General features: G+C 37.5%; 1 protein-coding gene across 3 annotated transcripts in view; it reads right to left on the bottom strand.

The window, feature by feature from the left end:
- The window catches only part of LOC132109076 (collagen alpha-6(IV) chain-like), a 141,071-nt gene that overhangs the window by 5,278 nt on the left and 108,890 nt on the right, over window positions 1-26,903 (bottom strand). For 2 of the 3 annotated variants that reach the window (XM_059515289.1, XM_059515288.1), the window contains exons 20-38: window positions 26,804-26,893; window positions 26,536-26,693; window positions 26,126-26,305; window positions 25,776-25,959; window positions 24,920-24,970; window positions 21,443-21,514; window positions 21,224-21,331; window positions 20,624-20,842; window positions 20,331-20,492; window positions 6,147-6,317; window positions 5,808-5,951; window positions 5,461-5,583; window positions 5,012-5,193; window positions 4,808-4,871; window positions 4,600-4,674; window positions 4,399-4,506; window positions 4,179-4,286; window positions 307-378; window positions 89-208 (exon numbers count right to left, since the gene is read on the bottom strand). In XM_059515289.1, the coding sequence (XP_059371272.1) occupies window positions 89-208; window positions 307-378; window positions 4,179-4,286; window positions 4,399-4,506; window positions 4,600-4,674; window positions 4,808-4,871; window positions 5,012-5,193; window positions 5,461-5,583; window positions 5,808-5,951; window positions 6,147-6,317; window positions 20,331-20,492; window positions 20,624-20,842; window positions 21,224-21,331; window positions 21,443-21,514; window positions 24,920-24,970; window positions 25,776-25,959; window positions 26,126-26,305; window positions 26,536-26,693; window positions 26,804-26,893 (2,391 nt within the window). The remainder of the gene's footprint in view (window positions 1-88; window positions 209-306; window positions 379-4,178; window positions 4,287-4,398; window positions 4,507-4,599; window positions 4,675-4,807; window positions 4,872-5,011; window positions 5,194-5,460; window positions 5,584-5,807; window positions 5,952-6,146; window positions 6,318-20,330; window positions 20,493-20,623; window positions 20,843-21,223; window positions 21,332-21,442; window positions 21,515-24,919; window positions 24,971-25,775; window positions 25,960-26,125; window positions 26,306-26,535; window positions 26,694-26,803; window positions 26,894-26,903) is intronic. The other variant, XM_059515290.1, reaches the window with a different exon arrangement.

The following is a 26,903-nucleotide window of genomic DNA, read 5'->3' as shown; positions in this document are numbered from 1 at the left end:
TCTTTCCATACAAGAGATTCACATATAAGAAAAGGTCTGGTGAGCCCAACTGCCATGTTCAGTGGTCCATACACAGAATTCTCCTCACCAGGGTCTCCTCTGGATCCTTTTTCTCCTGGGCGCCCAGGTGCTCCGGGTTGTGATGAGCCTCTCTCTCCCTTCAGGCCATTCACACCAGGAGCTCCAGTCCGACCACCTTCAGTCACACCTGAGGACATAAGTTAAATGAAAGAGCAGTCACTAGTTTGCACATGTTTAAAGCATAATGTAGAACCTTATAATCAAAGGTTTATCTGATTAATGTACCTGGAACTCCAGACAGCCCCTTGGATCCTGGAAGACCATTGAGTCCATGTAAACCAGGTGATCCTGGAAAACCTGGAGGAAGAATTAAGGCAAGGTATTTCAGAAATGGCAACATGCTGGGCTGAGTTTACCAAAAGCTTTGTACGATCGTATGACTGATCTTAATATTACAGTCTGTTTCCCGAAAGCATAGTAACTTAAGTAGCACCTGAAAATCTTCATAGATCTATGGGTGCTCTGGAGTAATCGTAAAGCCCTAAGTTCATCGTAAGAAGACAGATTTATGCAGTCACCTGCAGGACAATCAGCAGATTACACCTTTAACTTGATTCAAGTGCAATTTGGTTATAATATAAGGATTTGAATGTGCTTTATTGTACACTTTATGACTTGTTTTCTTAATTTTTTTTTAATTAATTTATGAATAAATAAATTAAAAAGGGCAGGAAAATGTAGAAATATGCATTTAAATGACTATTTAAAGAATAAAAGAAGTAATGCAGGAAATGCTTCAAAGACTGGGTGGAGGTTATGTCAATAGCCGCGTTTCCACTGTCAGGCTTAAAGCGGGCGTGCTAGTGCGTGCCAGGGCCAGTCACGTTTCCACCGTCACTTCCGGGGCTTGACCGTGCCTTCGTCGGGCCAAAGGAAGCCCCGATGAAAACCTTGGGCCAAAGCGGGCCAGCTGGGGCTAGAGGAGGGGTTATGAACAAAGGCGGAGTTTCTCCGCGTCTGGAGATGGTCAGCACCGCGGATCATTTCAGAAAGATAAAAGCTTCAACACCAGCATTAAAGACTTTTTTAAATAAGTTGAGTTCAAAACTCACTCTTAGTCAGCAGCGAGTGTTTGAAATAACTCGACCCGATGTGGATTACAATCACTAAAAAAGGCAGAAATATTTATAAGCGATGTAAAAGACTATGCACGCTAAACATTAACATTACCATAGTAAACATGGTTTATGCAACCACTTGGAGAAATCAGACGTCAGCTTCTTATTCTCATCACAATTGTGTATTTATTTAGTAACATATTTTATCTGTCGTCTTGTCTGAGAGTTTAGCTCCACGTAGCATAGCCTATCATCAAAATATAATTTCCTAATGATTTTTGTTCGGGAGATTTTATAAAAATAGAGAGCGTCAGCACTGCGGATCATTTCAGAAAGATAACAGCAATAAACACTTATTTTTTTTTTAATAAGTTAAGCTCAAAACTCACTTTCAGTCAGCAGGAGTCTTTGCAATAACTTGATCTGATGTGAATTATAATCACCATACAAGGCAGAAATATTTATAAACGATGCAAAAGACTCTGGACGCTAAACATTAACATTACCATAGTAAACATGGTTAATATGACCGCTTGAAGAAATCAGATGTCAGCTTCTTATTCTCTATCACAATCGTGTAATTTTTTAGTAACTTATATTATCTGTCATAAGTCTCGTCTCGAGAGTTTAGCTCCACGTAGCCTATCATAGAAATATAATAATGTTTTATGTTCGGGAGCTTTTATAAAAATAGAGATATTATCATTCATTCTAAATGTGACTAAAAATAAACAGAAACAGACTCGACTGAATAAGCAGGCCATTTTCATAAGCGTTAAAAATAAATAAAATATAAATACATTTATTTCTGTGTGATTAATTTTGAGTCCTGATAAATTAATTCATTATGATCAATGTATCACGCATTCTATAGTAAAACATTGATGCTTTTGAATTTAAATATTTAACAAAGCATGCAAACGGCCACTTTTATCATGCTTGTTTTGTGATCACGCTAGTTCCAGTGATTTCTTTCTTAGTTTTCTGATAACTTCTCTTTGTTGCTGAAATGATACGGTTTCGTGACGTTGTTCTGAGAGGCGTGTAAAGGGCGGGTTTTAGTGAAGCGCAGCGGTGCTTCAGGCCCTGACTGTGGAAACGCAGCGCTATTCTGGCCCGAGGCTATTAGCCCGGCCCGTTTTAACCCCTGGCTCGCACTGGCCTGACAGTGGAAATGCGGCTATTGACTTGATGAAGTGCGTGAAAACCAGTTATGTATTGGACCCGGAAATAACGTCTCACTCTCTCTCTCTCTATAATGTATATAAATAATTACATTTAAATAAATTTATGCATTTAGCAGATGCTTTTATCCAAAGCGACTTACAGTTTATTCAGGCTAACATTTTTTACCTAACATAATATATAAGTATATAAAGTATATTATATATTATTATGTAAAGTATAATATTGTACACTATAATATAATATAATGTAATATTATATTTTATTATAGTTATCATATCCAAGTGGTCTGTCTGGAATGCAGCATTAGGTTAACATCAATAAACGATTGTGTACTATACAATTAAGAGCCATTCTATAAGGTGACATTTCAGATCTTGATAAACGGACAGCAACACCGAAGTAGCTCTTTTAAAGCACAGCTACGTGCGATTGCTTTACGTGCATTGTTGGGAAACGCACGTGAAACAATAACGAACGATCGTAAAATTACTCGTAAAAAATGTTCTTAAGCGATAAGATCAATCGTTATCGGGAAACCCGGCTCTGGTTTCTACTGGCAGTGTTGGGGTAACGAGTTACAAAGTAACGGATTACAGTAACTATATAACTTTTTTGGATAACGAAGTAAAGTAACGCATTACTCTAATAATATTGGTAACTACTCTACTTTACTAGACTATAGGAACGCGCTTTCCTGCGTTACACATGCCGTGTTTGCCTGTGTGTAATGTTCAGGGCCGGAGAGAGAGAGAGAGAGAGAGAGAGAGAGAGAGAGAGAGAGAGATGTTATTTCCGGGTCTAATACATACGTACATAGCTGATTTTCGTGCACTTACTTCAGCAAGTCATTGACATATTTACATGCATAAAAACAACTTAATTTATTAATTTTCTTCTTAAAATAGCCTTATGAAATGTTCTTTTCACCCTCCAGAACTGCAATGAGAGTCATGCTGCGTTCACTTCATGAGCATTTGACCGTTTGATTTGAGTAAAACTAGCTTCATATCACATACACAGAGCTGTAAAGGTATTCACGTTAACACGTCAAAATAAACGTTTAATTTAAAGACAAGTATTTGCCAGAAATGTATTACTATTGTTCAGCAGAATGTACATAGACTACTACTACTAAAATGAAACAAACATTATTTTTTTTTAAGGAATAATCACACAACATTTCTTCCATGTTTTATTTATAATAGTAAATCCCCTTTGTTTACCAAAAAATAAAGTTTGCTTAATTTTCAATAATTCAAAGAAAAACTAAATTAATATTTTATGCCTTCATTTGATAACCAGAAAAATGTAAATACACAACAGAATTTCTCAGGGGGATATTTTAAGAAAAAATTTAATAAATTAAGTTGTTTTTATGCATTTAAATAATTAAACATGCTAAAACACAGAATTTGCTAACAATAAAACATATGGTAAAGAAAAAATAAAACATTTCATAGGGCTCTAAACATGTAATTTTGTTAAACTTTTAATAAATTGATGTGCAAATGAATAAGTGTTCAAAAAAATGGAATCCAGAAAAATTAAAACGGAAAAACGGAATCTGTAAAAAAAAAAAAAAAAAAAAAAAACGGAATTTGGGAAAAAATAAAACGGATTTAATAGGGCCCTAAAAAAAGAAAGTAAAGTAATAAGTAGTGAAGTTACTTTTCAAATGCAGTAACTAGTAAAGTAATCTCATTACAATTTACAGAAGTAACTAGTAACTAATTACATATTTTGAGTAACTACCCCAACACTGTCTACTGGTTTGTAGAAAGATGAACGACTACAGGTGAAAAACCTTTTTTAGCAATATCTAAAATAAACTGGTACAAGTTCTTGTTTAACCTTTCTCTCCTGATGAACCTGGAGCTCCAGGGCGGCCTGGAACTCCATCACGCCCCTGCTGTCCTGGATAACCAGGCAGACCCCTAATGCCCGGGAGGCCTGGTGAGCCTATAAACAAGTACAACAATACAATTAAATTGACATTAGGAAGAGAGCTGCTATTGTTAAAGCTGAAATAATTTCAATGGAATCATAAGGGTGTCTCTAAACTTCCACACACCACCAAATCCTTGTGCTCCCGGCTCTCCAGGAAAACCTTTCTGGCCTTGGAATCCCAAGACTCCTGGGAACCCTGGATCACCTGGTTCACCAGGAAGTCCTGGGCCACCTAGTTATGAAAGACAAAAGACAAAAATCTATTTTTTAGAAGAGTTTACAAGATATTCACATACTAAAAGCCTGAAAAAAGTGTCTTTCTCACCTGGGAATCCGCGACTTCCAATCACACCCTTTTGTCCAGGGGGTCCAGATAATTCATATGAATCACCTTTCTCACCTTAGAGACAATGTTTAGGGACATTATTCTAAGTATTCAACTACTTGCATTTACCATATGTAGTGTAGGTCAGAAATAATGCACATAATTATTATTATTATACTTGGCATTGACAGAATCACACAGATCTCACCTTTGCCACCAGGTTGTCCTGAAGTGCCTGGGAACCCTTGAACACCAGGTAAACCATCATCACCCTGCAGTGGAGAACATCACAAAAAGTAATAGACACTGTATGTTTCTGTGCATAAAACATTTTGATAAGTACAAGTAGGAAACTCTGAGAATATATTAGACCCGATGCCAATAACAGTATTAGTACAGTAAGCATGCTTACCCTCAGGCCTGGTGAGCCAGGGAAGCCCATAACTCCAGATGAACCTTTGGGTCCAGGAAAGCCAAAGGAGCCGGGAATACCTGGGAGTCCTGGCTGGCCAGGAAAACCTTTTGCTTGGTCTGCAACACCAGGTGATCCAGGAAAGCCTTCACGTCCAGGAAGCCCTGGATAACCCTTATCACCTGTTAAAAAGAGGGGGAAAAAACCTTTTGTTTTTATTTCATTTTTATTTTAATGTCTGAATGACTGGAATTTAATGTCATTATAATCCAACACTTTTATAACAAGCTGAAAAAATAAATTTGCTTATTAGATTCCATTGAATGACTCTACATAAAGCTCATCATCACAAGTCCATGAACACACCTCTATGCCACTAAACAGCATAAATTCATCATTAAAAATTAAGGAACTGAGGTCTAATTGGATGTTCTGTCCACTTTTTGTACCTCTTGGTCCTGGGAAACCAGGCAGTCCACCACCTCCTGGGTCACCTTTTTCACCCTTTTCCAGCTCATTTGCTGGAATTGATGGAGGAGAAGGTCCTGGAAGACCAGGAACACCACGATCCCCTTTAAAACATAAACATGCAGTGTATCCATTAGAATAGTATGCAGTATATTACTTCAGTGCATCTGAAAACATAATTACAATAAACTATTTTATATCTTGCTTCTTTCTGAATTTATAAATTCTTTTTTGAGTGCCTTCTATGGTTTCGCTTAACTAAAAAAAATAAAAAAATAAATAAAAATCCAACCATGAAACATCCTGCAAGTGCCATCAATATACCTACCTTTGGTTCCTCTTGATCCAGATCTCCCAGGTACGCCATCCTGCCCAGTGAAACCAGGTGCACCTTTAACACCTGGGCCACCTTGGACTCCAGGAGAACCAGGAAATCCTGGGAACCCCACCAATCCAAGAGACCCTTTCTCCCCTTTAACACAGACAACAAAATATCTACATTATGATAATTAAATGTAAAATGTGCTTATTAGACGTCTTTGTAATAAAGCACATAACAAATTTAAATAGTGTGGTTTTAGAGATAGTAGAAGCAGGTTTAAATGATTCAGAAATGAATTTAAAGTAGTTTCTCAATTTAAAATAAGCTCTTTCTGCAATATTATACCCTTTATTCCTGGTCTTCCAGGTATGCCTGGACGTGTTCCAATGCCAGGGGGTCCAGGAGGTCCCCTGAATCCCTGTGACCCTGGGGTGCCAGGAAGTCCTGGTATACCCTTTATTCCACCAGGCCCTGGAGGTCCTGGATCTCCTCTCACACCCTTCAGCCCTGGGAAACCTGTGGAGGAACAAAATAGTTAAAAAATAATATAGGGGTTGGCTCTTAAAAAGTGCTTAGAAATTACTAGGATTTCACTGAAATAAATTCCATTAAGATGTGTTATGAGATAATAAGTAAAAAAAAAGTAAATAAACTCACAATACTGAACATATGAGCACACTTACCCACTAAAGAAATACTTTAAAAACAGTATGCAGTGCTTTGAACAAGGTAATTAATGAAAAAACAAAAACTGATGTTAATGAATCTAATGTTGTTCATTAACAAATTACTAAAATATGTATTAAATGTTGATAAAAGTTGATATTTATTGTACTGGATGAACACAACATATTTCACGATTTGTGGTAATGTCATTTCAAGGTAAGGGCTAAATCTAAATTAGAAGCAGTTTGAACATAAAATATTAATTTCATGACTAACTAAAGCTGACATTACCTTTCTAAAGATGCTGCCGTTTTATAAGTAGATGGGTTTATTGTTAAAGGCACACAGGCACATTAGGGTTATAGCAAATTCTGATGCTAGATAGTTAGATTAGAAGCTAGATTGCTCAAATACACTGAACCTGAGGATTAGTATTTAAGCACACAAGTTTAGGCCATCTTTTACGTGTGAGTGTTATGTGTGCTTCCTGCTTCATGGTACACAAACACACTAAAAGATGGGGAAATACAGTTTAATCCACTCAAGTGATAAAAGTTAATGGATGAACTCTTTTCAAAATAAAGTCAATCCAAGAAATTACAAATTAACATTTTGCAGATTCAAATAAACATTAATTCTGCATTGTCAACATGAACAAATAATTTGATTGAAATAGAAGCCTAGAAGGGAGAGTTAACCCAAAAATGTTACTTATGTCATCATTTACTCACCTTCATAAGACTCTTAAATGAAGATATTTTTAATGAAACCTGAGTTATGTCCTTTTGGTGAAAGTCTCTTACACCAAACCTTTGACAGTTCAAAAGGTTCATAAAGACATTGTAAAAGTAATTCATATGAAACAATATTTAATCAAAATAATTTAATTCTGTTCAAGTATAAAAGCATATAAAGCAATCGTGACTCTTCAGAAGATTTGGATTAGTGCAAGTTGGTGGAATAGACATTTAATGGAAGGACAGAAATCTGTCAGGTTTGACAAAAAAATCTTAAGATGGATGAAAGTCTTATTGGTTAGGAACAAGGGTGAGAGTGAGTAAGTGATGACACTTTTCAGTTTTGGGTGAAAAAAATACATGCTCCCCGACACTCGAAGTTTTAATTAAAAGGAATGGAAAGACAAGTGCACTAAGAGGAAGCATTGCAAGAGTGTGAATTGTGTGTAAGAGGAACATCAGCACTAAATCAGGGCATCAGGGAGGACAATATTTCTCACCTTGGCAGCCTAGCGAGGTGACCCACCAAAAATAGAAGAGGGTGACACCACAAATGGAAGGATGGGAGTGTGGAAATGATGGTGATGGAAAAAGAGAAGAAGGGGAAGATGACCATAGAGAAAAGAATATTAATAATAACAGATATTTTTGTGAGGAAGATCAGTTAACACAGGCTGACGAAGACCGATGAGAAGAGAAAGAGCTAGTGAAACATTTTACCGCATTTCAAATCTGCAGTAGTAAAAACACAATACTCACATGAAAGTTTAACGAAAACCATGACAACTAGAGTTGTGACAATAGACAATAGTATCATGTACCGACATTAGTCAGATATATCGCCTGTGGCTGATGCCTTTCATGATAGCGAGACTATTATTATTATTATCAGGCTAGTATTATTATCTAATTAATATTAGGGCTTATTTGTTCCATCATTTTTAATTTTTACAGTGTTGTGCATCATAACCAATCACACATGATTCCGTTGAGTTTATGAATGCGCTATAAGTGCCACCTGCTGACAGAGAGTGGGTTTACAGAGTTACAGAGTCTGTATGCAGTTTTTGTCTGGCCAAAAAAACGGACGGAATTAGCATCCCCTACTGTCAATTTTGACCAGTTGATGAAAAACAAGCTTATGTGGATTCTACCCTTTTAAACAATTTTAAAAAAGATATCTAGAATTATTTATGGAGCAGATAAAACACATATATTTATTATTATTATTATTTATTAATCAATTATCATTTTGACTAAACACTTTCTTTATTTAAAGGCTGAAATTTGAGGTTTACCATTTTATGAAACCTTTTCAAAGCTTTATTTGGACATTTCGTACATGTTATTAGATAAACTTTTGTCAGTCACGTTGTCACTGAAAATAATTGGTAACGTTATCGTTTTAGTGTTTACGCAAACAAAAAGTATTTTTTGTTTGTTTGTTGATTTCAAATATAAGCTTGATTCAACTATTTATGTGTCAGAACTTTTTGAAAATTTCCAGCACATTTTAACAATACCATGATAATACTGATAATCGTGATAATTTTGGTTACTATATTTGTGATAAGAAATGTTCATACCGTTTCATCTCTATTCTTTGATAATGTAAATATCTTTACTCGTTTTCTGTAGCAGATGTTTGAACAATGTTTCTTTTTTTTTTTTTTGAAACTTTGTTTTTATTAAAAGGATATGAGACGGTACAAAGCACATTTGTCAAGTTGTGATTCTACAGTCATGTTTGTTAAAAAAAGAAAGAAAGAAAGAGAAAAAAAAAGCCGTCTCGTTCGGGGAGATTAAGTTAAGATTAAGTAAGGAGTGCTGGGATTAAGTTTAGGGGTTATAAATGTACATTTTATTTTGCATTTCGGGATAACGACATACACTCCAATTGCTTTAAAAACGAAATTACAGTTTACATTATTCCTTCCTGTTATGTGACCTGGTTGAAACTGTTTATGCTTGAGTTTATTTTATGTCTTCTAATCTAAATTTGAAGTTTACATCCTGGAATGTTAGAGGTATGGGGAAGTTGGCTAAAATTAAGCAAGTCCTCAGTAGGGTTAAACAACTCAAATCGTTAGTTGTATATCTCCAAGAAACCCATTTATTGTCAGATGAAGTGATAAAGATAAAAAGGAGATGGCTGGGGCAAGTAATATCAGCCTCCTACTTAACACACACCCGAGGGGTGATGATCCTGATCCATAAATTAATACCCTTTAAAGTGGACAACATCATCCGTGACATAGGGGGTAGGTACCTGATTGTCCAGGGTACATTGATAAATGAGAAGATAAACATGATAAATGTATACGCCCTAAACGAAGACAATCCCAAATTCTTTGAAAATTTATTTTTATTAATTGCTTCTCTCCCAGGGAAGGCTATTATAGCAAGTGATTTCAACTGCACTTTAGATCCTAAATTGGATCGGTCAACTGAGATGGACTCCTCTCATATACAAAGTAGGAAGAAATTGTTACAGTATATAAATGATCTGAATTTGTGTGACCCCTGGAGGAGACTGAACCCAGATAAATTAGAATTCTCCTGTTATTCTCCCCGATTTAAGTCATACTCACGAATAGATTTTTTCCTGATTTCCAACTCTATGTTCTCCTCTGTGATAGAATGTAACTATAAAAGTATTCTGCTGTCAGACCACTCCCCTACTTCACTTGTATATAGAGCCCAAGGGGTAGTTAAAGGGACTCCTAGATGGAGATTTCATCCCAGATGGCTTTCTGATTCGAACTTCTTGCAATTTTTAGATGCCCAAATTGAGTTGTTCTTCAATAAAAATACAGATGAGACATCTGCTATTGTCAGATGGGAGGCCTTTAAGGCATAGATCAGAGGCATGATCATATCTTACACTAGTTCAAAAACAAACAAACTCAAGTTGAAAATGAATGAGCTTGACCACAAAATTAAGACAGTTGGAAAATGAGGCCTTTTTGGACAGCTCCACAAAAATAAAACAAGAATTAAAGCTACTTAAAGCCCAATATGAGCCCATCTACTATAAAATATTATATTCATCCGAATCCCCGGAGAGCCTGGAATCACAATCTGAGTTTCTGGATGATCTTTATATTCCTCCCATATCAGACGATTTTAAAGAACAATTGGATAGGAAACTAGATGCCTCAGAAATTGCTGGTGCCATTACTAATATGAGAGGAGGTAAGGCCACAGGCCCTGACGGTCTTCCAGTTGATATCTATAAGATATTTAAAGATAAATTAATTGAACCCCTTTTAGCTATGTATGATGAGGCCTTTCAACAGGGTTGTCTTCCGGATTCTCTGAGGTGTGCGCTGATAACACTTATATTGAAACCCAATAAGTCCCCTACCAATTGCACATCGTATAGACCTATTTCTCTGCTTAACACAGATGCTAAGATTATTGCTAAAGTAATGGCTAGAAGACTAGAACCGGTGCTCCCGACAGTGATCAACCCGGATCAGAATGGTTTTGTGAAAAACCGCCAAGCATTCCATAATGTCAGAAGAGTGTTGAATTTGATACACGCGAGGGAGGGAACCCCTGACACCGCTATTCTGTCCTTAGATGCTGAAAAAGCATTCGACAGAGTGGAGTGGAGCTATTTATTCGATGTGCTATTTCGCCTTGGCTTTGGTAACTACTTTCGAAAATGGATTGAGACACTTTATACTGACCCAATGGCAGAGGTCTCCACCAACCATATAATATCATCTCCTTTCAAACTCACAAGAGGTACTCGTCAGGGGTGCCCTCTCTCGCCAATGCTATTTGTTTTAGCAATGGAACCGCTTGCAATAGCGGTGAGATCGCACCCCTCAATTTCAAGTATAAAAATATCAGACACGGAACATCGCATTGTAATGTATGCTGATGACACCCTCTTGCTTCTAACAGACCTAAGTAATTCAATTCTCAATCTGATCAATTTAATTGAAACCTTCGGAAAATTTTCAGGCTTTAAAGTAAACGATACAAAATCCTCTATTATGTTCCTGAACAAGCAGGAGCGAATAAATCCAGTGATAAAACACCCTTTCAATAATGCGGTAAATGGATTTAAATATCTCGGTATCACTATCACCCCATCCATTAAAGATTTAATATTCTGCAACTATGATCCCATGATTTCTACAGTAAATGAATCCATGGTCATCAATGCCAATTTCTCTTATAGGGCGTATAAATATAATCAAGATGAATATATTACCAAAGTTTTTATACCTATTTCAATCCATTCCTTTACCCCCGCCGCCACAGTTCTTTTCCAAAATGAAGCAACTATTTACTAAGTTTATTTGGAATAACAGGAGGTCAAGGTTGAGACTGTCACTTCTTTACCTGCCCTATGAGAGAGGAGGATTACAATTACCTAATTTACAATGGTACTTTTGGGCTGCTCAAATTAGAGCTGCAATGTACTGGTTTTCACCTGAACCTTACTTACCATGGGTGCAAATTGAAAGTATCTGTACTAAAGGCCAGCGACTTGACACTTATTTATACTCTGCATCTGTCAAAAAACTGAAGCGGCTCACTGATAACCCCTTTGTGAGAAACACAATTAATGTCTGGCACAATGTACAGTCATTTCTCGGTGAATCTACTTTGTTTTCAGGCTTTTCACCAATATGGGGGAATGATAACTTTTCTCCTGGAAAAAAAGACCAAGGTTTTAAAATGTGGGCAACTAAGGGCATCTGTAAAGTTATGGATATATATACGGAAAGTAAACTAGCTTCATTTGAGGAACTTAGAAATGAATATGATATACCTCGGACGCACTTTTTTAAATATTTACAGTTAAGGAGTTTTGTTTATGCACAGACACATTCCTATATACAACCCCGCTTGTCCACGTTAGAAAACCTAGCTGTGAATAACTGTACTGGCAAGGGTCAGATATCTTTACTCTATAATACCCTGGTGAAAAACCATAAAGACTCTACTGAGCATAAGAAAACTCAATGGATAAATGACTTACAAACAGATATCTCAGAAGAGGACTGGATAGAGGTGTGCTCTAGAGCAGGGGTTTTCAAACTGTGGGTCGCGACCCACTCGTGGGTCACGGAATGGAACAAGGTGGGTCGCACAAAGTCACTTGGCTGCAGCTAATTTTGCGTTTCAATGACACACAGACACTAACACAGTTCAGTCTAGGGCTGCACGAATGTGACGAGTGGGGCGGGGCCTAGTGCCATGGGAACAGAGCTAGGCCGGTGGAGTGATTGGGAAATGAGCAACACTCACCGGTCTCAAGAACCACGGAGGAGATCGGAAGGATACAAAAGAGGAGCGATGACAGTGAAGGACGAGAGAGGACCAGGCCTGGGTTTTATTTTGTGTTTGTTTTTTATTTGTGCACGGCAGTCATCCGTGAGGGGCTGTCGCGCTGTTTTGTGTTTATTTGGTTATTAAAACTTTGTTTGATTGTCCGCCGGTTCCCACCTCTTTCCACGAAGGAGTCATCGAGGCGGTGGGCTGGAGTGAGTTCGTCCGTCCCCCCGGCAACTCACTCCAGCCCACCACATCGAGCACCCTCGGCGGCAGACTCCTTCGCCCTGCTCAATGGCACTGCGGATTCACCCCAGCGGCGAAGGATCTTCGGCAGCGCGCCCCTCCTTCCTCCCTGGCTTCGGCACCAGTGTAAAACATTAAAATCTTCACAATCACAGGAAGAAGGAGGCGGGAACTGGGAACCCACTCATCACAACGATATAGCCCACCAACATTAATAATGAACTGTAATATCCTTAGTGTGATTTTCAAATTGCAATTAAGTCCGTGTGCGTTGCGTGTTTTGAAGGTCTCAGAGCAATGTCATTAAAAGGTTCAATCGGTCTTTTTTTACCTATTTCACAATTATTTTAATCTCCAAACTGTTTTAGATAGTTCTGCTTTGCTTCTTATGCTTTTCTAAAAAAGTGTTGGATTGTGCTCCGTTCTCGCCGACACACACGGAAGGATCATGAATGCAACAAAACACAGCAGCGCAGATTACACTTCACTGGAGTGAGCCTGCTTCACGTTTTTATGGACACTACATATTTTAACGCCAGTAAACAAAAATTAAAACTTGTAAATTTGTAGTGAAATTTTCAGTTGTACTCTAAAATAAAATGGTTATTTTTCTTAAATACTTAATTTCTGTCATAAAAATTTTAAGTAAGATTAGGTTTAAAGTAATTTCACTCGTTGTTGTTTTTTTTTTTTTATATTTTGGTGGGTCGTGAAATATATTACACTTGTCTAGGTGGGTCGTGGAATGGAAAAGTTTGGGAACCACTGCTCTAGAGCACAACTTTTAACAATAAATACCCATCTTAAATTGATTCAATATAATTGGATTATGAGGACTTATGTTACTCCCGAAAGACTGAATAAGATGAATCCTAATATTCCTGATATCTGTGTTAAATGTAATTTCGAAAAGGGCACCTTATTTCATTGTCTGTGGGACTGCTCAGAGATACGAAAGTTCTGGAATGAAGTTATAAAATGTATTTCTAAGATGTATTTCTTAAATCCAGTGCCTGACAATCCTGCACTTTGTATTCTTAATTTGTATCCAAAGGACTGCATGTTAAACCGCAAAGAAAAGAAAATTACAGACTTATGTTTAGTCCAAGCTAGACGCTTGATTTCTCTCTGTTGGAAAGATGTCAAGAGCCCTTCTGTTGGTCGATGGCTGAAAGAACTATCATCATGCCTTATCCTTGAGAAGTTAACATACACAGTGAAAAAGAAATCAGCCGAATTCAGAGAGATTTGGAATCCCTTTCTTGCATTCTTGGAGAACTGTGAAGTCGAGGATACTCTGGAAACCTGAAGGAGATATGTCCCTAAAGTTGATACCACCTAAGCTGTTTATGATAATATAATGTCGTTACCCAGTGTTGTTGTTTTTTTTTTGTTTTTTTCGTTTGGGGTGGGGGGAGTGGATTATTTTATAGTTTGACTGTTATATGTTTTTGTAAACTGTTAAAATTCAATAAATACATGTTTATAAAAAAAAGAAAGAGAAAAAAAAGAAAAGACAAATATGGCAAATATTTTCAAGGACATTACTTGTTTTGTCTCTATGCCCTTTTTTTTTTTTTTTAAGAAAAAGAAATAAAATGAACAGAAACAAAATATAACCACTGAACACCCAGAGAGTTAACAAAAGTAGCATATCGTTATCAGGATTTGGATTAATTCAAGTAGTTAAATATTTAGAAAATAAAATTAAATAAGAGCAAAGGCATCCATATTGACCGGTAGCATTCTCGTCAACTAAGAGCAGATAATGATTTATATAATCTCAGGCATGTACTGTTTAGCATATTTTCCCCATTTTTTCCAGTGATTAACAAATAGATCTATCTTTAGGTTCACTATGAAAGTTATCTTTTCCATTTTGTAAATGCCCATCACTATGTGAGCCCAATCTTGGACATTTGGTTCTTTCTGTATTCCCCACTTTTTTGTAATAGCTTTTCTAGCTGCAGCCAAAAGAATATTCCAGAGATACCCGTCTACTGTTTGCATTGCTTGGGTTTTAAAACCCAAAAACATAGTTTTAAAGTCAAGGGGAATGTTAATGTGAAAAATATGCTTTATGGCATTGTTAACATCATACCAATATTTTTGTAGAATATGACAATCCCAGAATACATGGAAATGATGTGCTATCTGGCACCCACAGTTTCTCCAGCAGCAACTGTTTCCTTGTGAAAAGTGTGCACTTTGTTGGGGTGTTATAAAGAAATGTGTTACACTTTTCCAACAGAATTCTTTCCACATATGGGATTTTGTACTTCTCCACTGGGATGTGCATATGCATTCCCACTCTTCTTCTGTTATCGTAATACCTGCTTCCTTTTCCCATTTTTCCATTATATATTTTGTTGAGTGACTATTAAGGTTAGTAATACTCTTGTATAGTTTTGCTATTATTCCTCTTGTAAGTTGTGATTTGTATGCTTTGGTAAAAAGTTCAACTAATGAATTGTGATGGGGAACACTTTGTTTAATATTCTGATTATAATAATTCCGTATTTGTAAATAGCGATAAAAGTCCTCTTTCCCCAGGTTAAATTTGTGTTGCAGTGTGTCAAAGCTATCTAATTGATTATCATTTACAATTAGGAAAAATACTTTTATACCTTTATTTATCCAAGTCTTATATCTGGAGTCAGTGCTGTTTGGTATGAAGTTTTGATCATATGCCGGCCAACTCAGAATTTTAATATCATTTTTCAAATTATATGTTTTCAACAGCTCTTTCCAAACTGTAAGTACAGATTCTACCCATCTATTTCCCAAGTTGTCAATTGATTCCAGTCGTTTCATGTCTGCCAGTATGGCCTGTAAGGGGACATCCGAGAGCATATTGCATTCTATATCCTTCCATTTAGCATCGTATTCTGGATCACACCAATAGAGTAGTGTACGAACTTGAGCTGAAATGAAGTAGTTTTTAAGACAAGGGAGGCCCCACCCTCCTTTCTCTTTTGACAACTGCATTGTTTTATAACGAATACGAGGTTTCTTTCATTGCCAAATGAATCTGGAATTTGCTTTGTCCCATTCAGCAAATGAGTGATTTGGGATGTAAACTGGAAGAGTTTGGAATAAGTAAAGAAACCTGGGCAAAACGTTCATCTTTATGGTTTCAATCCTTGCTGTTAGACTAAGATATGGGATGAGATTCCACTTTTCAAGATCTTTTTTCACATTTGAGTAAAGATGGTTATAATTCTTCTCCAGAGTTTTTGATAAATCTTTGTGGAGGGTTACGCCTAAATATTTCAGTGAGTCTGCATGCCATTTAAATGGATATTTCTTCTTAAAGTGATTAGGGGGTTGCCAATAAGAGAGGGTTTCAGTTTTTCCAATATTTAATTTGTAACCAGACATTGGGCCCATAGTATCAAGGAAGTGCATCAGTTCCGGTACTGATATTTCAGGTTTGGTCAAAAATAAAATTATATCATCTGCATAGCACGCAATTTTATGCTCTACTTTGTTAATCGTGATACCACTGATCTTTTTTGACTGTCTAATATATTGGGCCAACGGCTCCAAGTACAGAGCAAAGAGCAGAGGAGACCAGGCACAGCCCCGCCTCACTCCTCTTTCCAATGTCAGTGGGTCTGTTAGATATCCATTTATCCTTATTCTCGACGTTGGGTAGTCATAAAGAGCCTTGATGTTATTTATTACCAAATCACTTATTTGAAATTTTTTCAACACTTTAAATAAATAAAACCAACTAACTGAATCGAAAGCCTTTTCGGCGTCTAAACTAATTAACATTGCTTTCTCTTTGTATTTTTGTATATGATTCATTATATGTAGGGATCGTTTTATATTGTCCTGAGTTTGTCGGTTGTTTATAAAGCCTGTTTGGTCATTATTTATGAGATTTGGCAGAATATTTTCCATTCTTTTAGACATTAATGAGGTGTAAATACGGTAATCTACATTGAGGACTGAAATAGGCCTATATGACCCACATTCAAGTTTATCCTTTCCTTCTTTAGGTATTAATGATATGATAGCTTCTTTCCAGCTTGGAGGAATCCAAGTTTTTTTAAGTGCCCAATTAAATGTGGTTAAAAGTAGGGGGGTGAGCTCCTGTCTAAAAGCTTTATACCACTTTGTTTTAAAGCCATCACTACCCGGTGACTTGTTGTTTTTTAGCCTCTTAATTGCATTTTGTATTTCTACTGTGGTTATTTCTGCTCCTAATTTGTTGTTTTGCTCTTCAGTCAGCACGGGAAGATTCAGTGTATCGAGGAAAGAGTCAATTTCACTCTCTTCATCCTGAGTCACTTTAGAAAACAATTTTTTGTAAAAAGATTCGAAAGTCGATTGTATTTTAAATTGTTTAATTTCTATTGTATTAGTTTGATTGTCTCGAATTTTGAAAACTGCTCTCTCCGCTTGTTGCTTCCTAAGTTTCCAGGCTAATACTTTAGTAAATTTAGAGCCACTTTCATATTATCTTTGTTTAGTAAAGAGCATTCTCTTTGTTATATCTTGTATAGTCAGGTAATTGATTTTATTTCTAATTTTTTTAATTTCTTGTAAAATTTGCATATTATTATTTCGAGCATGTCTATCCTCTAGCAATTTTAGATTGTCTTGTAACTCCTGTAATTTTTTCTGCTTTTGTCTCTTTTTTGCAGAGGCTACTGCAATTATTCTACCCCTCAGAACCGCTTTGGCTGCGTCCCAGAGGATAGGCGGAGAAGTTTCCCCATTATCATTTTCTTTGATGTATCTCAAAATATCTTCTGACATTTTCTTTTTAAATTGAGTATCATTAAGAAGGCTAGTATTAAATCTCCAGAGTGTATTTCTTGGTTTTTCACCTAGATCTATTGTCATGTATACCGGTGCGTGGTCACTTAAATCTATTGTACCGATGTCGACTTCAGCAACTTTTGATCTGTCTTTATTAAAAATGAAAAAATAATCTATCCTTGTATATATCAAGTGAGGATTAGAGAAGTGGGTATACTGCCTAGCATTTGGGTACATTTCCCTCCAGATGTCTATTAGCCCTATATTCTTTATTAGTTTTCGGAATTTTATAGTTGTTGCCTTATTATTATTACTTTTCTGGTTTGAAACATCCAAGTTAGGCTGGAGATGGAGATTGAAGTCTCCTCCACAGATGAGGGTTCCCTCAGAGTGGTTTACAATCAAGTCCATAAAACAAACCATCACTTCCGGGTGGAGCATAAACATTGAGTAACGTATACACATTTCCATTGATAGTACCCTTGACCAATATAACACGCCCCTCTTTATCTTTGTGCTCATAACTCTGTTCAAAAACCAGTTTGCTTGATATTAATATGGCCAAGCCTCTTTTATGTTTACCTCTGTATGAAGAAAAGTATATTCTATTATAACCATATTTAGTCAGCTTTTGGTGTTCTAAATCGTTTAGATGTGTTTCTTGTAAGTAAATAATGTCTACTTTTTCCCTTCTCATCTTTGTTAGTATCTTAGTACGTTTAATTGGATTTAGTATTCCGTTAACATTGAAGGATGCTATTTTTAGCTTTTCAGATGCCATTTACTTGTTTTAAAAAATAATAAACACATTATTTATGCTACCGTACTCTCTGGTTAAACATAACACATTAGAACAATAGTATAAGGTGGAAAACTGGATAAGTTGCAACTCTTTGGGTTCCATTGCAAAGGTGTGTGAACAGTCCTTTACCTGACCAATGTTTTGGCCGAAGTTTGGAGGGAAGTCCTTTTCAGATGGTAGTAAGAAATGGGCCCTCCCCGACAGCTTAGAATAAATGTTCATTGTCCGGACCCCCCAAATAATTACTATAGATAGGGGAAACACGATAACTGAAACCGGACAACCGCGGCAACAACAACAGAAAAAAAAACTTCCACCGTTTTTCTTCAATGTGGAGGTTCTCTTCTAAAAGCCTGGAGCTTGGATATGACCGTAGTTTGTCTGCCGGACGGTCCGCGGAGGTCGTTCTCTCTTCTACCCGCAACATGCCAGGGCTCTGCATCCAGCAGCTCCATCGGGTCCCGTTGGGGAGGCAACACACGCACCACGAAGCCTCTGTCATGCATATCTTTTGTTGCTTCATGTGCCGTGTGGTAGACACGCGTCTCATCCTCGTAGAAGACACGGAGCTTGAATGGGTACGGGGTCTGAAACCGAATTTTCTTCTCCCTCAGTATCCTTTTCGCTTCGTTGTATTCCTTGCGGCGGTTGAGAATGGCAGTCGGGTAATCGTGGTCGAAGTAGATTCTTTGTGTGTTAACGTAGATTCCCTTCTTTTCCCATGCCTTTCTCAGTATTTCTTCCTTTGTTCGGTATTGCAAAAACTGTGCTACAATTGACCTGGGTTTTTCACCATCTGCGGGTTTTGGCTCTAGGGCTCGATGCGCCCTCTCAATGTTGAGTTCAAGGGAGTCGGGAAGGTTTAACTTCTCTCTGAGGAACTTTTCCAGAAAAACACTCACTGAGTTGCCTTGTTCTTCATTTTCCGGTACGTTGAATATCCTTAGATTTCTCCTCCGCGCCCTGGCTTCTTGGTCAATAAGCTTTTGGTCATTTTGGGACTGGGTTTTGAGCACTTTTCTCATGATTAGCTCCATCGTCTATAGCTTTGCTTCCGTTGCACTAATGCGGTCTTCGGCTTCTTCAATTCTCTGATTTGCGTTGTTGATATCTTCCCTGATGACGTCCAGGTGTTGTTTGTTTTCGTGCCTGAAATCTTGTATTTCTTGCAGAATCATTTCCAAATTGACTTTAGCTTTTTCATTAGCTTTTGGTCTCCCGGCGTCATCTTTAGCATTAGCATAGCTGTCGTGGCTTTGTATGTCATCTTCGGTGTCTGGTTTTTCTGGAGCATTTTTTCTACTTCTCTCTCGCGTTTCCATCTTGCCTGCCTTTTCAATCAGGTCTTATTGTTAGTAGTTGGTTTTAATACCCGGCAGGTAACGTTTTTAAAATCTTATCGGAGGAGCACGTTTACTAAGCTGCCATCGAGGTCGAGACCGGAACCGGAACCTTGAACAATGTTTCTATTAAGCAATGTTTCTATTACATTGTTATCCTATTAAATACAAATTCTGCCATATTAAAAAATACTTTATGACATGACATCCATATGCTACTTGACTAAAAAGAAATAATGTGTAGTTAATAGATTAAACTAACATAAGGCTGCTTTAGCCTTACCCTGGAGTTGGTTCACTCTCCATCTGTGAATCTAAGCAAGTAAATATTAAATAAATTAGCATGATATTATGGTGTATTGCGATCTCACAGGCTGATGATAGAACGATATGACTATGGAGGACATTGGCCAACTCTAATAACTACCCAGGTTATTAACTGTGAATAAAATAGATTGTAGAAAAGATGCATCATGACAAAGTCTTAGAAGTTGAGTAGATCTGCCAAAAATTTTAATGTGAAAGATCTTCCAGACAAAATTGCTTACTGCAGAGCTCAAGGTAGAGTTTACCCTAGTATATGTATCACAGCAACACTTGTTGAACAAATACTAACTCATAATATTAGATAAAACACCAAAATGCACTACTGGAGATTTGATTTGGTTACCTGGAGATCCATCAAATCCCTTAGCTCCAGGTGGCCCTCTGGGACCAGGAACACCACCGGGAGGGATTTCTCCTGGTGGACCTATGGGACCTACAGGACCAGGTATTCCATCCACACCTCGTTCTCCCTTTATGCCAGGATGACCGTTGTGTCCATCATTACCTAAGGAGGAATCCATAAGTGCTACTGCTTGCTATCTAGCATGACTTACAATGTCTTACATGGCTGGGGGTAATAATGTTGTAATAATAGTGGATTTGAGAAAACTAGTGAAAACATCTCATCAAACTTACCAAACCTCCCTGATAAACCAGGTGCACCAGGTTGACCTTTGTCTCCTGGTTCTCCTGGTCTCCCTGGAGAACCTGGACCTCCAGGGGTGGCTCCAAGGACCACACCGGGTTCTCCCTTAGCTCCTGGCAAACCTGGTATACCATCTCTTCCTGGAGGCCCCTGAAAGCCAGTATTTGTTGTTCCTGGTAAACCTGGATCTCCTCTGGGTCCGGGGAAACCTAATCACAAGTCAATTTGAAATTGCAGTGTAAAATGGTTCATTGTCTCTTCTCAGTAGAGAAAAGAAGTAAGAAGCACTGCTTACACAGAAGTCAATTTCAAACTTCTGTTGCTCAACAAGGTGATTTTATTTTACCAACTTGAAAATGAGCAAAACTTGCATGGGGAAGTTTTTTGCCCTCTTGCGAAACTCCCAATCACAAGGATACCTATTGGAATTACTGGATTTTGCATGCAAAATTAATACAATGTAATGCATTGTAATGCATTTGGAATTATAGTTTTAAATATATGGCTAGCCCAAACAAGCTGAGCAATTACGGTTTGTAAAATTTGTGGTTAGACGGAGTATACTTTCACATTTGAGGCCGTAACCTTACCCTGAGGTCCTGGCCGACCTCCAGAGCCTGGTTCTCCTCTCTCACCCTTTGGCCCATCAAACCCTGGGCGCCCTCTCCCTCCTGGGGAACCAGACTGACCCTTTGGTCCTAATATTTATATACATACAAACATGCAAAAGAACACGTTAAAGCAATTTAAATGTTAAATTACTCTTTATAGTTAACTTATTAATTTTATATTTTAATATACTTAATTACCTGGCACCCCAGGATATCCAAGGTATCCTTGATCTCCAAGTTCACCAGGAATCCTGCAGGGCAGTGGTGTTCCTGTTGACATCCATATCATTGTCAGTAACATATAAAAATGGTCAAAGATGGCCTATTCCACACACATTCCCTGCAACTAACCATGACAAACCAAGTGTTAAAATATGGATGTTTGTGTTAAGCTAGGGACACACTACACGACCGGTTGAAGCATTCTAAGACTGAACTCAACACATTTAAAGACTGTTTCCATCGACTGGAGCAGATTCTAGTCTCTAGTCTAGTCTCTAGTCTGAGCACTAACCTAATGACTGACTCAGTCCACTACACAACACTCTTCACGACTGGACAAATTCTGCCAAACCAAAAAACAAGCAAAAAAAACACAAACAAAAAAAACCCATCCCGCCCCACCAAAGACAACAAACCGGACAACACCAGCACTTTTACTTATTGAAACGTTAAAGGTTTCTGTCTGATTAATTAATGTTGGTGATTTTTTAATAAAAAATGTATGTCAAATTTATGTTATTTGTTATGTTCATATAATTGTTATGAACAAAATTTGTAAGGAAGAATAACTTATTTGTTGTCAAGTTGATTTGAATATTCTTTATAAAAAATTAAGAAAAAGTTAAAAGTATCAAGAAATTCTTTATAATATCTTTAAACGGAGAGATATCACTGACAGATTTTACTTCCTTCGACTGCAGAAAAAACTAATAGTCTATTTAACTTGCGATGTTAATTTATGAAAAAAAAATAAAATAAAGACGAAATCAATCACAACAAGATCTTCAATCTAGAAAAATGTCTGAGAAAATTACAAAATGAACGGTGAATGACATTTGACAGTGAATGCATCTTCACTACAAAGCCGCATATAGCTTACAGTTGCACTCGCAAATATTAAACATGTTTAAAAAATTCTTGGTAACACTTTAGTTTAGGGTCCAATTCTCACTAATAACTAGTTGCTTATTAGCATGCCTATTATTAACATATTGGCTGTTTATTAGTGCTTATAAAGTACATATAATGCATGACATCCATAATCCTACCCAATACCCTAAACTTAACAACTACCTTATAAACTATTAATAAGCAGCAAATAAGGAGTTAATTGAGGCAAAAGTCATAGTAAATGTTTAGTTAATAGTGAGAATTGGACCTTAAAATAAAGTGTGACCTGCGATTTTTCTGCCGACTGCAAATAGCGACTGAGCCCTAAGTGACAGGACGATCCGTCATCAAGACCAAATTCCATTCATAAACAGCATGACAGTCATGTAGTGTGTTCTCGGCTTTAATTGTTAGTAAAAATATATCTGAATATCTGGTGTAACTATGCAATTACATTGCAGTCCAGCATTATAATTTCATGAATTGTCCTGACAATGAGAATGATTCCAAAATATGTATAAACTGAAACACAGGACACAGCACATTTTAATGTGGTTGACGAGAGATCTGTCATATGCTGTCGATTACCACAGAAGTTTTTCAGTTTTCTTTTATGCTCATGCTTAAACATTAACAGGTTATTGGCAACGTGCTTATTACTAAGTTATTATAGGAACACATACTGTTTAGCACAATTATGCTTATGTTCTCATTGTTGGCTAAGCCGTTTTTAAGGAAAAAACAAGAGAGCATCCACAAAAGTTAAGAGAGCACAGAGAATCAGTAGGGCCTAGACAAAGACTGATCCTAGAGTGGGAGATACGCAGACCAATTTTCCACTGATGGCTGGAGGACAGCTGTTTGATGAAGTGCTGCAGTTTATCTAAGTTGTGAGCATAGTGGTTGCTGACGGAGGGACAGAGGTAGAGTATGGAGCTAATCCTTTCAATAGATCAAGGCACGCCACTTCTGACTGATCTTAGAATTGAACATACTGTACTACGTCATTGTGTTGGGGGTTTCAAACTTCAGTGAGGTTTGCTTGTGGACATCTCAGAATCTGAACCCTTCAGAGCACAGCATGTCACCAAAATAATGTTCAGGACCTCAACAATAATCTTAATCAAACAGAGTGGTCCTGACTGAAATTATATTAAAGTACTTTAATTATTATTTTAATAACTCTTTTGTTGGATTTGTCCATCCATTGCGTATGATGCAAAAGTGTTTGTTGTCTTTACATGGTCATAACAGGGCATATTGGAAATACAGTAATGTTAGTAAAGCCTGGCTCACACTACAGGATTTTTTGCCCGATTTAGCCCCGATTTCCCCCTCATGAGAATCGGAGCAAACATCTTGCCGAGCACCTCGATCGGTTCTGATGTTCAGCGTGGATTATCTGGTAATGCATTCACCGATTGAATCTTGCACCTCCCGATCTGCTTGCACACAAATCGGGGCAGCCCCGATTAATATCAAACATGTTTGATATTTAGGATTTAAATCGGGATGATTATGGCTATATGATTACGTCTGTACTTTCACAGCCAATGCGCAAAACAGCTGATGTATGGCTCCATTGGACAGTGGAGACAGAGGAAACTGTTTCTTGACATTTTGTAGTAACACGACAGTCTGTATAATGTTTCGAAAACGCATCACAACCGTAAGGAGAAGAAAAGCGCTGGAGTAAAAACCGCCTCAGTTTTGAATGCACTGGGTGAGTGCAGAAAGCTGCTAGCATGCTAGCTAACATATGTAAACAAATATCAATGAAGAACTGCTGCGTGAGATCACTTGAAACACTCCTTCTGGTATGATAATCTTAATGATATCTTGTGGTGTGTATTGCGCCGCGATGTTCAAATCTTGTAGTGTGTGCATGTTTAAGATTTGAGGGAAGATAATCTGCGAAGATTCTCCTAATGTGTGTGCTGCAGCCAGATTTCATAATCGGTTAGGATTTTAAAAATCCTGTAGTGTGAGCCAGGCCTTGATTTTGTATTTTAGTGCTGCAATTTATTGTTGTATAGACTTTACAGATATGCACTTCATGTTAATGTAGAGGCGATATTTGCTTGTGAAGGATAAGCCAAAATAACTTCTGTGGTAATCGATGATACATCATAGGTGTTCGTGCTCAAGGTGAACGAGTTTTGGGACTAATGTTGTGTCACTACAAAGGGTTTGCAAAGCAAATTTGAGAAATGGGCTTTTGATGGTGTACTTGAATCTGATAAAAGTTTATTTTCATACTCAAAAAAATAAAATAAATAACCACATATGCCCCCAGTAAAGTCAGTATAGAAGGGCTTATAACATACACAAAGATTGTTAAATGATTGGCAAGTCAAGAGGGCTGTTACATGGCAACTACCACTTTTCCAGATTGGCAAGACTAACTGGATTAGACATCTCAAGCAACAGGGAAGTCATAATGGAGGTCAAGTATGGTCAGGTTTGGTGGACACTCTACAGTTAAGCTGTCTGATACAGTTAGGCCATTGGAAAATGTTGGTTTATTTTGTACTGGCTGCAGCTCTGGGCTTCACATCTCACCTCCCTCTTCCAAAGAGGCACCATTAAGCCCCGCCTGCCCACAGCTGTCACCTAGTCGGACAACATGCAAGGGCAAGAGAGATTGCAAGAGAAGCTGTCAATCAATTGGTTGATGAATCAGTTCATTCGGGCAGCATCAATAAGAAATCAAATGCATAAGCATGAAAATGTTTGTACCTTTAGTAGAGAATTAAAAAGCTAAATAAAAAAAAATCCAGCACATTCGATTAAAGCAGTAAAAATAAAGAAATCAAGAGAGGAACATGTGCATGGCTGTGTCAGTGCCATTCCATTACTAAGAGAGAGAGATGGAGACCATGCAGAGAAGTGAAAGGATTTGGTGATTCAGACATGGATGTTAAAACTTGTTAAGATTTAATTGCACCCGCTCAATTTCTCTCTGAATGGAATGGCTTGCAAATAGGTCAAAAGTTCTGTTAGCACAGGCAAAATATAAAGATTCATTTGCATTGCCATTCACTCTCACATGTCCAAAGCTTGTCAAGATGAGGTATAGCAACCTCTAAATTGAATCTCTTTTAGCCCAGCTCATCTTATTCTGTTTAATATTGTACTGTAAACTCACAAAACACGCTTAATATGCTAAGTGGGCCTCTTTAGGAAATTAAGAAGGCTTGAATTGACAAAATGCCACCTTCTTTTGTGTACATCCAATTTACTGTATATGAACATGAGTTATTTAAATGTATCATACACATTAAATGCAAGATTTTTAATCAGTACTAATAACTTTGAAAAAATATAACATAAACAGTATAATATTTTTTTTAATAATGAAATATTTTAGACTGTGTACTTATTGTTAAAGCATTACTGAGGTGTTTCTTCTACTTACCTGGAGAACCTGGAGATCCAGGTGTTCCAGGAAGACCATTGAATCCAGGATCACCTTGTGACCCTTTGATTCCAGCTACACCAGGATAGCCAATACCAGGTACACCCCTGTCACCAGGACGACCTTTGGACCCTGGAAAACCAGGAAAACCTTTATCTCCACTCACCCCAAAACCAGGCTCCCCCTGAAAGAAAGAACTTAGAAATGTAAATATCTCATTGGTGGAAAGCCAGAATCAGAATTAATACAAGCAATAAGAACCACACATCTTCTTTGGCAGTAACTACAGAGGTGATTCAATCAAATGACAGTAAGAAAAAGGAAAATAAGGAAAAGGAATATCTACTCACAGGTGGGCCTGGTTGTCCAGGAAAGCCAGGAGATCCATCCCTTCCAGAGTTACCGCTTTCTCCAAGTGGTCCAGGAGGACCCTGTTGACCCATATCACCTTTTTGTCCTCTGCCTTCTGGGAAGAAAGTATTACCTTTCTCTCCTTTACGACCTCTAAAGCCTCTGTCACCTGCACGACCCTAAAACAAAAAGCAAAACAAAAAAGTGACCTATAATTTTAAACAGTTTTGGAAGTTACCTGATGATCCCAATGTTTCTCAAGGATCAATAAGATAATATGTAATTTTATGCATTGCACCTGACAACAAAACCTTTAACCTTGGCAGTGAACTTTTGTGATTTATATTGCTCCACTACTAAGTTGCTACTTCTCCATGTAACATTATTCAGTACCCCACAAATATCTTACATCAAGGCCTTGTGGACCTCGGGGCCCTGGGAAGCCTGGATCACCAATTTCTCCCTTCACACCATTGAGGCCTGCAATACCCGGGGACCCCGGAGACCCCTGAGGTCCCTGTGCACCAATCGTTCCTCCACCCAAACAGTTGCAGTCACCATTTTCTCCTGCAAAGGAACAGAGTAAAGCAGGTAAGAGGTGTAAGTGTGCCATTCAACATAACTGTCTAAATGAAACTTTATACTTCTCTTTTCAGTTCTACAATAAAGTGCCCTACCTTTAAACCCTTTAAAGCCTCTGTCTCCAGGAAATCCTCTTGGACCAGGCCGACCTGGAAAACCAGGTAGTCCAGCGGAGAACTGGTTTGCTAGATAGAA

The sequence above is a fragment of the Carassius carassius genome, chromosome 2 (assembly GCF_963082965.1).
Source record: "Carassius carassius chromosome 2, fCarCar2.1, whole genome shotgun sequence".
NCBI lineage: Eukaryota > Metazoa > Chordata > Actinopteri > Cypriniformes > Cyprinidae > Carassius > Carassius carassius.
Note: the sequence above shows the minus strand (reverse complement) of the source record. Positions and strands in the feature narration are given on the sequence as shown.